At 33.5% G+C, this 12793-nt stretch overlaps 1 protein-coding gene across 1 annotated transcript; it reads left to right on the top strand.

The window, feature by feature from the left end:
- Positions 1 to 1134: 1134 nt before the first annotated feature.
- On the top strand, positions 1135 to 10636 carry LOC136798991 (acid-sensing ion channel 5-like). The gene is made up of 8 exons (XM_067055678.1): positions 1135 to 1333; positions 1601 to 1825; positions 3974 to 4230; positions 6401 to 6572; positions 7389 to 7439; positions 8747 to 8936; positions 9423 to 9514; positions 10530 to 10636. The coding sequence occupies exons 1-8, from the start codon at positions 1219 to 1221 to the stop codon at positions 10634 to 10636; spliced, it is 1209 nt and encodes a 402-aa protein (XP_066911779.1). The 5' UTR covers positions 1135 to 1218.
- Positions 10637 to 12793: the final 2157 nt, after the last annotated feature.

Raw genomic sequence — 12793 nt, 5'->3', positions numbered from 1 at the left:
CCCTTTAACCAAATAAGAAAATATAGCTTTTAACAATGTTGACTCACTATTTTTTTCTGATTTTTTGCACAATGATGCAAAATGGCAATGCCTAAAACGTGTCGGAGCCCGATTTTCGAAAAAAAATATATTTGGGCAAATTTGGGCCAAAAACTGCCTAAAAATAGGGTTTTTTGGACTTTGTGCATAATCCTGTCATTACTTTTTTCTGAATTTTTGTACAAAGATGGAGGGCAAGATTCTCTAAAGAATGGCTGAAGTGGTTTTTCCCGGAAAATTATTTTTCGCCTTAAAAAACGGATTTTCGTATTTTGGGGAAATTCCCTTTAACCAAATAAGAAAATATAGCTTTTCTCAAAGTTGACTCATTATTTTTTTCTGATTTTTTGCACAATGATGCAAAATGGCGATGCCCAAAATGTGACGGAGTCAGATTTTTAAGGAAAATCGTTTTGGGCAAATTTGGGCCAAAAACAGCTTTAAAGGTTTTTTGGAATTGTTTAAGTGATTTTCGTATTTGGGGAAATTCCTTTTTACAATTTTACATTATTCAACACACAAGCTTTATTTTTCCATTCTGAATTTTTGTACAATTATTGTCACTTTTTTCTTATTTTCATCTGATGTTAATCATTAGGTAGGTCCATTCAGCATGTTGCTTGTTTTTAACTGAAATTCCAATCTACAATCAGTGCGGGAATATATTGGCAATTTTGGGTATTTTAACGTTTTTAAGCATTTAAAGATCGGGCGAGAATTTTAGTTTCAGTTTTTGCTTCATTGGATTTTTCGACTTGGGAGGGGTTAAGTGGCTTCCAGGCTACATTCTCAGCCTTATTGGAACATTTTTGAGCTTTTAGATCCTGATATTCTAATGTTAAAACTCAAAGTTAAGAACTGTACTTCAAAACACTTAAAAATCACTTGCGGTTTTAAAGTTTCAAGGGAATTTCCCTTTTGTGCCAAATATTTCAGCGCTGATTGTAAATGGAAATTTTATTGTACCAAGGTTAAAAAATCCAACGGGATGGTTTTGGAGTGCAATATCTTTAAACATTTAACTTCGAATGGGGATGAAATTAAGGTAATTTTCCGGTGGGTAGAGGTCTCGGCGGGTCTGTGACACAGGGTTATATCAAAAAAAGGTTCCCACCTAGATATCCAGGCTACAATAAAGAGCTGTTTGAATTTTTTAGAACCAAAAGACAGTGAGAAAAAATGAAGACAGAAGCGGATATAAGCATCCATCATAAACCATTAAAAACACATAAAGAATTAGTGGAAGAATTTTACTCTGGCATAACTCTTCATGGATTTCGATTTCTCTTTGAAGGTACAAACTATCGCCGCGTCACCTGGTTTCTAATCTGTTCAGCAGTATTTGCTTTCTCAATTTACCTATTCGAAAGTCTTCTAAATGACTACCTTGCTCATAAAGTTAATACCAGCATTAGCCGTAGATACGCAACTGGAAAGTTTGACTTTCCAACTATCGTTATATGCCCTTCCGGTAAGGCTATATCATCAGCAAAATATGACAACTATCCAATTGATATTGGAATCGATGATTTTAGAAATTTGAAAAGATATCTTTCGTTAGGCAATAAGGAGAAGGACCACAACAGCAACAACACAGGCCGTTTCATTCAGGATTTGATTCAAAAAGGGATTGATACGAAAACAAAGTTTATCAACTCTTACGATCTTCCGTTTGAAGAAATTTTCCAATCAGACGTGTTGGAACATTTAGCACCAGGAGGAAGCTGTAACTTTTATGGTCAAAAATGTGACACCTCTTGGTTCACAGCTCGTTACATTCAAGAAGGTAACAATTTTTTTTTGCGGTATGTTAAATAGTTACTAACCTGATAACAGATGTGGAGTTTTTGTAACATTTACATTGAATTTCAGAAAGATGCTGAACTAACTGACGATCTATGTAGAGGTGAAAATAAACAATCTGTTCTCAAGTTAGTTAGCCTTGGAAAAGTTGGTAGTGTTAGATTTGTGTGAATTCTCTTCTAACTTAAAGATGGATAAACCAGCTGCGCTGGAAAGTCAGCCAAAAAAGCTTAGAATGATTAAGACGAAGTATAAATAAAAATCTGAGCTCACCTTACAGTATTTGCTTGGAACGTTTCAGACGAAAAATGATTTGCACACAGTGGAATCCGTCCCAATCAGAAGTTAGAAGGCAAATTTATCTCACCTTAGGAAATTGGAACGAAATCATTCTATCATCCTTTGGCCTTTTGACAGCTTTCAACAAATTTACAATGAAACTAAAAAATTGAACTATCATTTCAAATTATCATTTGAACTATTCATTTCATCATTGATTATTTCCAATGATTCCAATGACACTGGTGATTCCAACAATCTCCACTGTCACATCATTATTCTGGTTCATCATTGCCAGCATCTCATTCATAAGAACCATCTTCACCAGGATTGCATTCACCAGAACTATCAAATCCATCTTCAGAATCCACCAGAATCAACGATATTTGCATTTTGAAACCATTAGGGCCACCATTTTCAATTTTTTTTTAGTTTCGTTGTCATTTTTTTCAACGACGAAACGAAATAACAATTTATTTTCAGTTTCATCGTCAACTTTGTAGTTTCGTTGTCAATTTTTTCAACGACGAAACGAAATAATAATTTATTTTCAGTTTCGTCGTCAATTTCTCAGTTTCGTCGTCAATTTTTTTAGTTTCGTCGTCACACTGGGCGAAATAAGAGATTTCTAATCCTGGAAATATCTTGAAAATATGATATTTCAATATACACGTCTTTTTTTTTTAAGAAACACACTTTTAAGAAACATGAGGCTCAGAATGCCTAAAAACTAAGAAACATCTAAGAAACATGCTGAGGCTGAGAATGAGAAAATAACATTTTTTAATTCGGTTTTTTATAAGAACCTTCCAATCAAGGCTAATTATGTCAAAAAGTTTAGAAACATGTAAGAAACATTTAAGGCTCAAAAGGCCGATTTCTTAAGAAACATTGAGGCTGCTTGGTAAAACTAGTTTCTTAAAAAAAAAAATCGTGTACTGTTGTAAATATGGAAACATGACTTTTCTATATTTCCAAAGTTGTGGAAATGTCATATTTCATGATATTTCCAAATCTGAAATATCATATTTTCAAAATATTTCCAACTTTTGGAAATATGATATTTTCAAAAATTGGTAATATTTTGAAAATATGATGTTTCAATGAATTTCAGATTTGGAAATATCATGAAATATGATATTTCCACAACTTTGGAAATATAGAAAAGTCATATTTCCATATTTACAAAAGTATATGGAAATATCATATTTTCAAGATATTTCCAGAATTGGAAATCTCTTATTTCGCCCAGTGCAATTTTTTAAGTTCGTCGTCAATTTTTTTAGTTTGTTAAAAAATTAAAGGAAAATCTAAATGGCACTAATGGGCTTCCGTAGTTGTAAGTTAACGGGTTTGTGCTTCCCGACGGATCCTTACAGCAGGACTAAAACGGAGGAAAAAAGGAAAGTTTTTTGAATTCGAATACTTTTATTGAGACTTATTTGACCAGATTTCGATCTTTCTGGGGAAAAAAAGTTAAACATTTTCCTATTTTTCCTGGGATTGAAATCTAAGTTTCTGATTTTCCTACCCTTCCTAACGTTCCAAAAAAGCATCAAGGGGCAGCACATCCGTACTATCCGTGCACTTGCCTAAGTAGCCCGTAGATTTTATGAAAATAAATCTTATCGGAGTTTTTGATTTTTTTGCATTGTGGGATTGTTTTGGGGGTATAACAATAGAAATCTTTTAAGAATTCCTCGAGGGAATTCTATTGTAATACCCCCGAAACAATCCCATAATGCATCGCTGTTTTAGAAAAATTAAAAACTCCGATAAGGTCTATTGCCAGAGCTCCGAGTGTTCCAAATATAGGTTTTTCTTATTAATTTTCTCGTTCTTTATTTTTCAGATTCTTGTTACCAATTCAATGGATTGGAATCGTCATTATCGCAGTCTTTAAAAGCACCGAAAAGATCTGGTGGTTACTTTAACGGTTTTGATTTAGTATTGGATTTTGGAAAAGCCATGATAGAAAACCTTTCCTTCTCTAATGTTGTTATTACCATGTTTGAGAGTTTCGGGACACGTGATGATCACATACCGATTAATGGAGTTATTCAACTTTCCACTGGAACAACACTTTTTGCAAAGATCACCGAAAAAGAGGTATTAAATCTTAGTTTGGGGCCTAAAACCCCCATTTGGTTGGTATTCTCCCCCACCTACTCTTTTTCCAGGGCTCCCCCAATTGGAAAAAATATTTTTGTGACCCAACATTTAATCATCTATTTGAAATGTTATATCTAACTTCTGCAATTTCTACCCCCACTTCCCATAAAATATCCTGAGATCCCCCATTTGCATTAGTCTCCCCATCAAGGTGAAAATATCCACTTCCCCTCCATCAGGACAAAAGTTGATCCCCCCATCTTTCTGGGGGAGGATCCCATGGGGTTCCGCTTGAAGGAAACTAATTTCTATATATTATTTAGAGGGGGTTTATCTAAAGAATCCTGCATTACTAAAAATAGACAAAAAGAACGACAAATTATGCATGCGTGTTACAATGCAGGATCCTTTAGAGGAACAGACTGTTATAAGCCTCAGCAGAATAGTAGAAAAACGTCGAAGCAACGTTGTGTGCCAGCTGGGCTGTGACGCTTATGGTAGTGAATATTTAGATCCTGTTGCTAAAGATACAAAACAATTCGAAGCAAGGGTCCAACCTAGTGATAATTTCTAAGCCTTTTAAAAATATAAATTTCTTCCATTCTGTTTAAATAGAGGAGTAAAAAAACACAGTGTTCTCCCTTAAAGTTTTGTTTAGAAGCTTTGACCAAAGATTTATTATACACTGGATAAACGACTCATAAAACGATGGAGAGCGATCATTGTATTTTCATTGTTTCAGAAAACAATTGATGTTCTAGCTTTGTCCGCAAAGGACAACTGTCATGGCGGCTCGAAGATGTCTAATTTAAAAAAATGTTTATCAGTCTTATTTTTAAAAAGTTCTGTAGCTCTTTATTTTTGTACATTTGCAGAAAAAAAGTTTGAAAGTAAGGCTAGCATTCCGAGCTGGATACATTTGTGAAATGTAATGTGAGAAAAACATCATTAGACAAGAAATTCACGCAAAATGCTTATAGTGACACGAAATTTTCAATTTTCAATTTTCAGTCTTTCCAAGACTGTCCCCAGAAGAGACTAAATTAACATACATAAGACTCGAGTGTCTTGGCTCCACTGTGGTATGAAAATCCTTTGGAGGCACGTGGTGGCAAAGTGGTTTTTTTGAGGTTGAAGTTTGAAAATTTCCGGTGTCAACATTAAATTTCTTATACACAACACGTCTTTTGCATCTTTCTCACAGCTTGAAACGTCATAACGACTTATAATTAGCAATTAAGTGGAAGAATCTGACTCTCACAGGAAAGTTTTAAGTCTCTTTTGGGAATTGGATGAGTGATTTTCGATAAGAAATGCAATACAAATGCTTCGAAAAATCATTTAATGAGGGAAGGAGAGTGAACAATAATATCATTACTGCGGACATAGCTAGTACACGAGAAATCGGCAAAAATCTGTTACTTTTATATCCAGTGTATAATAAATCCTTGCTTTGACTACTATCCATGAATTATGCAGTTTGTTAGATTTCTGTGAAAATAACCATTTGAAATTACTAGACATAATTTAAAAATATCTAAAAAATATGATTCTATCCCAGCTGGCACACAACATTGTTTCAACGTTCATCTAACGTTATATGGACGTTGTAAACATTAGATGGACGTTGAAACAACGTTGTGTGCCAGCTGGGATTACGTACAGACAAAGTTTATACGTCACATTTTGGTCTCTAACAGTGGATCTTAATTATGCAATTCCGTCTAAATAGACCTTTTCATAAATTATATCACGAACATCACTTGCCTCGTTTTGAAATTATTGCCATGGTGATTAACTCCCAGCCTATTTTATTACAATTACTTTCTATTCATAACAAAGATCATTTGATGTCTCAAGGGATATGATCACCATGGAAATTATCTGGATACGAGGTAAGTGATGTTCGTGACGTAATTTATGAAAATGTCTAAATTATCTGGTGATTAATTAAATAGCACACCGCTATGCAAACGTCATGATTATTACTTTTAACATTTGACCGAAATTCAATCCTACAATCCTTTTCATCTTGATTCGTAATGCGTGCAAGTTATTACTTTTGTATTGTCAATAAGTGTAATTGACTTGCAAAAGCAATTAATGCAAAGGATGATGGGATCAAAACTTGGACGAACAGTAATTTCGATGTTCTTTACTCTTTCAGAATAAAATGTTACCGAGTCCCTATAATACCCATTGTGGTACCAAAACATTCAACTTTCTTGATCCGATACTGAAATACAGCAAAGGTCTTTGTATTATTGATTGTATTATTGGTCACATATACAAGAATATGGCTTGTGTTGGAGAAGAATTCCGCTCTCTCATAAATGATGGTTAGTATTTTTATCGGAATACCTTAACGCCTTTTTTTCTTTATTGATAATCATAAACACAGGGTACACTACGAACATATACTACAAAATACTACTAAACATTAATATAGTCCCTCCCTCCGCTAGAAACTTAAGTTATATCGCCAGAGGTAATAGACTATGAAGAAAGGTAAAGCCTTTTAACGATTTTTATATCTTAACGAACTTCAACCAACCACTGCCCAATTTTCTAGATTAGAGCCGTTAGAAACGTCGAAACCTCACTGGATTTTCATAGCAGTAAATATTGACTTAAATCGGTATTAAATGTAGTACTTTAGTTGATTCATGATATTCATGATGTAATCTTTTATACGGAAGCACACAAAATAATCCGGAACTAGTGGCAAAAGCGAAATTTTGGATTTAAGAAAAACTACACTTTTTTTATAAGAACCAGTAAATTTTTGCTGAGGCTCAGCTGTTCTTATTTTTTGGCACTTTGAGCCTTGAATTGTTCTTATTTTATTCTTATTTTTTCTAAGGTAAAAAACAAGTTTTGGCTATTTGCTTTACTATTTAGAGGATTTTAGAAACCAGTAATTCTTTTTGCTATAACTCTCTAACTTCAGCCTCTCCACTGTTCTTAAATTGTTCTTATTTTTTGGCATTTTTGGGCCTCATTGTATTTATAAAATTGTTCTTATGAAAAAAAAAGTTAATGCTAAATCATACTTTAATCAGTAGAGTGAAATCAACGCTTTTTAGGTAAATAAAAATACATTGGCTCCTCATCCGTTGAAAATAAAGTGATATTTTCTCACTTATATGTTTTAGGTTATGAATTTTGTTTGCTTAAAGATCTTCCAACCTATTATCAAGTTCTGAGTAAGTACACGTTTTCTTTATAAACCCAAAAATTTTGAAGCCTTCGGATGTTCTTAACTTTTTGAGGTTTAAGCCTAAAAATGTTTTTAATATGTTTTTTACTGTATTTTCACCATTTTTTTATTATTTTTGTCAATTTTCCTAAGAAATTATGTGTTTTAAAGTCTGGGAAGCCTTAAAACGTTCTTAGCTTATTCTTAACATTTTGGCCATCGAAGCCTTATGTTCTTATAAAGTTTGTTCTTATTGAAAAAACGTGTATTCTTAGTATTTCTAGATCATTCAAGGTTTGATTCGACATCTATCATTTGCTATACGTTTTTTATAAGAACAAAAAACACAAAAACATAAGGCTTCGATGGCTAAAATGTAAAATATTAAGAATGTAAGAACTATTCGAGACTTTGAATTTAAGAACTCTAAAAAAAACGATTTCTTAGGAAATTGTACAAAATACTCTAAAACAGATATTGAGAATAATTTCAAGAACATTTTACGGCGCTTAAAACTAAGAATAAGTTAAGAATATCAGAAGGCTTCAAAATTTTTTGATGTTATTACACGTTTTTTTTTATAAGGAACCTTAACTTTGCTCTGAGCCTGGAGTTCCTTATTTTTACAGAGAATTTCAGCCTCAAAGTTCCTTATCGAGTTCCTTATTTACATAGCTGCTAAGTTTGGATAACCATCTCTTACTGTTCCTTAAAACTTGTTTTCTTATTCTCAGCCTGAGCAGTTCCTAAACAATTCCTTATTTTTTGGACCATTTTGAGCCTCGAGTTCCTTATAAACGTGTTCCTTATATAAAAAAAAACGTGTATATAAAAGGAACGTGTAGACGACAAGCAGAAGCATGGCTTGTAAAAATATACACTGTCAAGTCCTGTCAAAGCGAATCGCAAAAAATAGTGATTTTACACATTTGATATCCATGTAGAAATGCAAGTTCTTCATAGAGAATACAGAATATACACGCCTTTTCTTTTATAAGAATAACTTCTATAAGAATATCAGGGTGAGATTTCAAAGTTAGAACAATAGGCCTAATGTTTAGAACAATAGAAAAATAAGAATAATGCTCACCCTCAGCCAAAAATTACTATTCTTATAAAAAGAAAAGCGTGTATTCTATACTGACTGAAGACTGCCTGAAACGGCACGAAACTCAGAGTATCGGAAAAAAAATTTGTCTTTATTCTTGGCTGGTATATCACTCTACCGATGGTATAGAGCACTTTCTTGAATATATTCTATACATTCTTTGAACCCAAAAGTTCCCCTCTTACTCTCACTCATCACATTCATAGATGAATTGTATGAAGGCGATGTTTTCGAAAACACTTGCTACCATACATGTCCGAATGAATGCGTCCGAAAGTCGTACACCGTCCGAAAATCAACATACCGAATCGGAAGTCAATCTGTATATGAAGAAATGAAGAAAACAATACCAAAGTTCAATAACAGAAGTATCAACGAGATTGAAAAATATATCAGGTCAGGTAGATAATAATCATGTCGGCGATCCAAAAAATATCAGCAATCTGATTGGTTAAAAAGAGTATAATATATCTCGTATTTTACATGTACAAAATATAAATTGACGAGAAGATGTTGTTGCATGTAGAGATATAGTAGCAATCTAACGCCATTTTGCTACAAAAGTGCCCTGCGCTTTTTATAACACAAAAAGTGCATTTTTGGGTCACCGATAAACCAGCCATCAGACATTTGCTCGGACAATATGGAAATATTTTACTTGTTCCGGATTTTCCGTATATTTATTTCCTTGGAGACAGGATAAGGTGAATGGTGGAGAATGTTATGTACTTGAGCAAAAACCCTAATCTATTATTCTAGTCAGATTTAATCTTTCCTGACTAAATTAGCTGCTACATCCTGTAGCGTGTGATACTACTCCTGTAGCATGTGACAGTACTCTATGGTAAAGAGATGGCAATTCTTTTTTTATTCTTTTTCTAGTGATAATATCTTGAAAATCCATGTTGCGTTTTTCGATAGCACGATTGAGACAGAGGAAATGCAACCAGCCGTCTCTTGGAATTCTCTCATAGGTAAATTTATACCTTATCGGCCAAAACTTAGTCAGCCTTAATTTTTAGCTGGCCCTAATTTTAGTCACCAAGCCAAAATTTAGTCACTTGGTGCCGACAAAGTTTTGGCCTAAAATGTAATCAATTTTCTTCGCTACGAATATTTGTGTAGTTTACCTTTCAACAAATCAAATGATTATTTCAAAGAGACCTCTGTGTTACAGACCCAGTGGGACCGCAACATCACTGAAAATTTTAGCCAGAATTTCGTTACCATCCCCATTGAAGGAAAATACCTCACAGTTTCAGACCCACTGGGAAGTTGACTTTGTTTTTACGCCCATTTGAGATTCAATGAAAAAACTGCACTAAAAAAATCATCCCAGTAGACTTTTTGACCTGGAATCAATAGGATTTCTTTCCTTATTGAGATATAACAATACACCCCTTCTCACAGGCCCACTAAGAACCTCTTCCCACTGGAAAAATTTGCCAAAATGTGTTCGTCTCACCTTTTATTACGTCACACCCTGGTAAGAAATATTTTAGTCCCTTAGACTTCTTTCGGGTAATATTATGGTGCGAATAGTGGTTTTACTTAATTGTATATTGGTCTCATTCGCATTTAGGAACACCTCCTTCTCACAGACCCGGCAGGATTTTTTCAGCCCAAACTCGATGGGATTGATATTAGCCAGAAGATTCAGTGGGGATAGATAAAATAGCACAATATTTTGCAGTGAGGATTCGCTTTCTAATTATTTTCAGCAGGGACAAAAATTGGGGTTCAATTTTCCACTGGGGACAATATTTTGGCCAATTTTTCCAGTGGGTCTGTGAGAAGTGGGTGTGGTTTTGAGTTTTGTTTAAGAGGGTTTTAGGTTTAAAAACTAGTAAAGCTATTGAAATGAATATAAAACATTCATGAAAATTATTTAAACGATTTTAAAATGTCAAAAGGAAGACATGTTTAGTTACTATAATGGGTCATTTCTATAATGTTCCCTTATGGAATTTTTCAAAATCTTTCTTTCAGCGACCATGGGTGGAGCAATCGGGCTTGGTCTCGGATTCAGTTTCATCACCGGATTCGAATTTCTATTCTTCTTTTTGACGTCATTAAATTGCATGGCAACGACGTAAACAAAAACAAGTTCTTGGTATGTAATTGACAAAGTTGACAAAGTATGCACAAAACGCAACACATTGTTTATTTGGGATTTGCAAGTCAATATATGAAGGTTGTATCGAGTATATAAACACAAAAAAGCTAAGAATTGGCAATCGACAGGGACTGGAACTTGAAAGTGTTACCATCTTAAACTTTGATGTTTATAGTTTAGGTTTAAAAGTGCACAAAAGAAAAAAAATTTCCATCAAGAAAAGGGGATTTTTCATCCATCATTGAAATTTTCTATTTTGCAGTTAGATCATTTTGGTTTAACCTGACGATGGTTTCATACGGATAAGACCTTCGTAAAAATTATATCTTCGTGATTGTATTCAATGAATAATTAAAAGTACCTGCGTGAAACTTTATATTTAATCATATCGTAAAATAAAAAGTAGAAATAAAATATTCATTATTTAAAATGGAAATTCGGAATTTTTTTTGTGCTAGCGTGTGATAAATGAGGTCACTGTCTGAATTTCGAAATTTAATTAAAAAATGAATTTGGATTAAAGAAATGTAGTTTTATTACTATTTTTCATTTATCTCATTGCTTGTCTGGGTATTCTTATAGAGGTAACTTTTTGATATTGACGACAATGTTATCGCCCTTGCAGTGATAGTAAGGCGGGAAATATGGCTGTATGGCGCTATGGCGGCCTACAGGAATAAATCGGTGGAGAAGAGTTTCGGAAGAAACAAAATGGCAAACTCTACCGGCTGTAAACTATTTTCGGCAAAAAGCCTGTTTGCGATTTTTTTTTTGCTTTTGGCTATTTCTTAGATAGTGATTTGTCTTAGACTATATATAGCATAGTCTAGGATAATACGAAAGTGAAAGGAGCATATAGACATTTTGCTGTTTCATGCGCAGGAAGAACTGAAAACTCATTCTCTTTTTGAAACGATTATCGAGTTTATAAAATACATAAAAACATTTAAGTTCACGAATTTTACTCAACAAACACTTTCGCGATTTTCTGAAATCTTTATTTTAATGGAACTTTTACGAATGACTAGGGAAAATGAATTAAAGAATAATTTCAAATCTGATGCGGGTAATCTTCTTCCCCTTGATGGAATAGTATGAGACGAAAATGGGTGAATATCCTGTTGGTGCTACTCAATGTATCGTCGAGAGGTAAGGCTGGCAATTTTCTGTGCTTATTTACGGCACACCTAGACACTTTGTTTCCAAAAGAATCTACATACTCTATAAGAACACCCCTGTGTCACAGACCATTGAGTTTAAAGCCCGAAGGGCTAGAGAGATAGGTTTTGGAGCGACCTGGGACATCTAAAATTATCAAAAATTATCGTAAAATTACCGCTTCAAATGAGGTGGTTTTTAGGTCAAGAATTACCTAAAATTATCGTAAAATTACCGCTTTGAATGAGGTGCTTTTGACATCTATTATTACCTAAAATTATCGTAAAATTACCGCTTCAAATGAGGTGTTTTTTAGGTCGAGATTTTTAGGTTGAAAATGGGAAAATTTTTGAGAATGAAAAATAAAAGTGGTCAAAATTAGAAATTTCGAAAAAAATTTGAGATCTCAAAATTGAGAATTGAAAATGGGGAAATTTTAAAATTTTTGAAAGTGAAAAATAAAAGTGGTCAAAATTAGAAATCGCCCGCGCGACCAAAAAAATTTTCCGCGCGACAAAAATGATCCGCGCGATTTGAAAAAATGCTGAGTCATCAAAAAAAGTTGTCGAAAATTTGAAAGGAATGAACTTTCAAATTTTGTTGAATATTTTGATGATTTGAAAATTTGTAAAGTTCTTGCAGAGAATACAGAGAAGTATATCAGTTTTTCGGTTCCAATTTATGTTGATGTTAGAGATAAGGATGGAAATATTGTAATGTATGAAGATAAAAATGGGAAAATGAGGAAGAAAACAAAGAAATGTATGTTGAGATTTATTGATAGTTGTCGATTTATGAAGGCTTCTTTAAGTAGTTTGGTGGATAATCTTGTTGGTACAAATACGGATGGTATCAAGTGTTGTGAAGAAAAAGATGTAGAGCTTGTGGAAATAGATAACAATTATATCGCAAGCTTTGAGTGTGAAGAATGTAAAAGCATTAAGACAAGACAATTAAATCGGGAAGCTAGAAAAAGTTT

This window comes from Clytia hemisphaerica, unplaced genomic scaffold, assembly GCF_902728285.1.
Source record: "Clytia hemisphaerica strain Z4C2 unplaced genomic scaffold, Clytia hemisphaerica genome assembly, whole genome shotgun sequence".
Taxonomy (NCBI): domain Eukaryota; kingdom Metazoa; phylum Cnidaria; class Hydrozoa; order Leptothecata; family Clytiidae; genus Clytia; species Clytia hemisphaerica.
This window is presented reverse-complemented; position numbering and strand designations above follow the sequence as displayed.

What these genes read in the sequence shown, in the direction of transcription:
- LOC136798991 (XM_067055678.1), top strand. Translation starts at nt 1,219, where the DNA reads ATGAAGACAGAAGCGGATATAAGCATCCATCATAAACCATTAAAAACA. An exon ending in ATTTCGATTTCTCTTTGAAG is followed by an intron (nt 1,334 to 1,600) that starts GTACAAACTATC and finishes ATCTTTCGTTAG; the next exon opens with GCAATAAGGAGAAGGACCAC. An exon ending in AGCTCGTTACATTCAAGAAG is followed by an intron (nt 1,826 to 3,973) that starts GTAACAATTTTT and finishes TTTATTTTTCAG; the next exon opens with ATTCTTGTTACCAATTCAAT.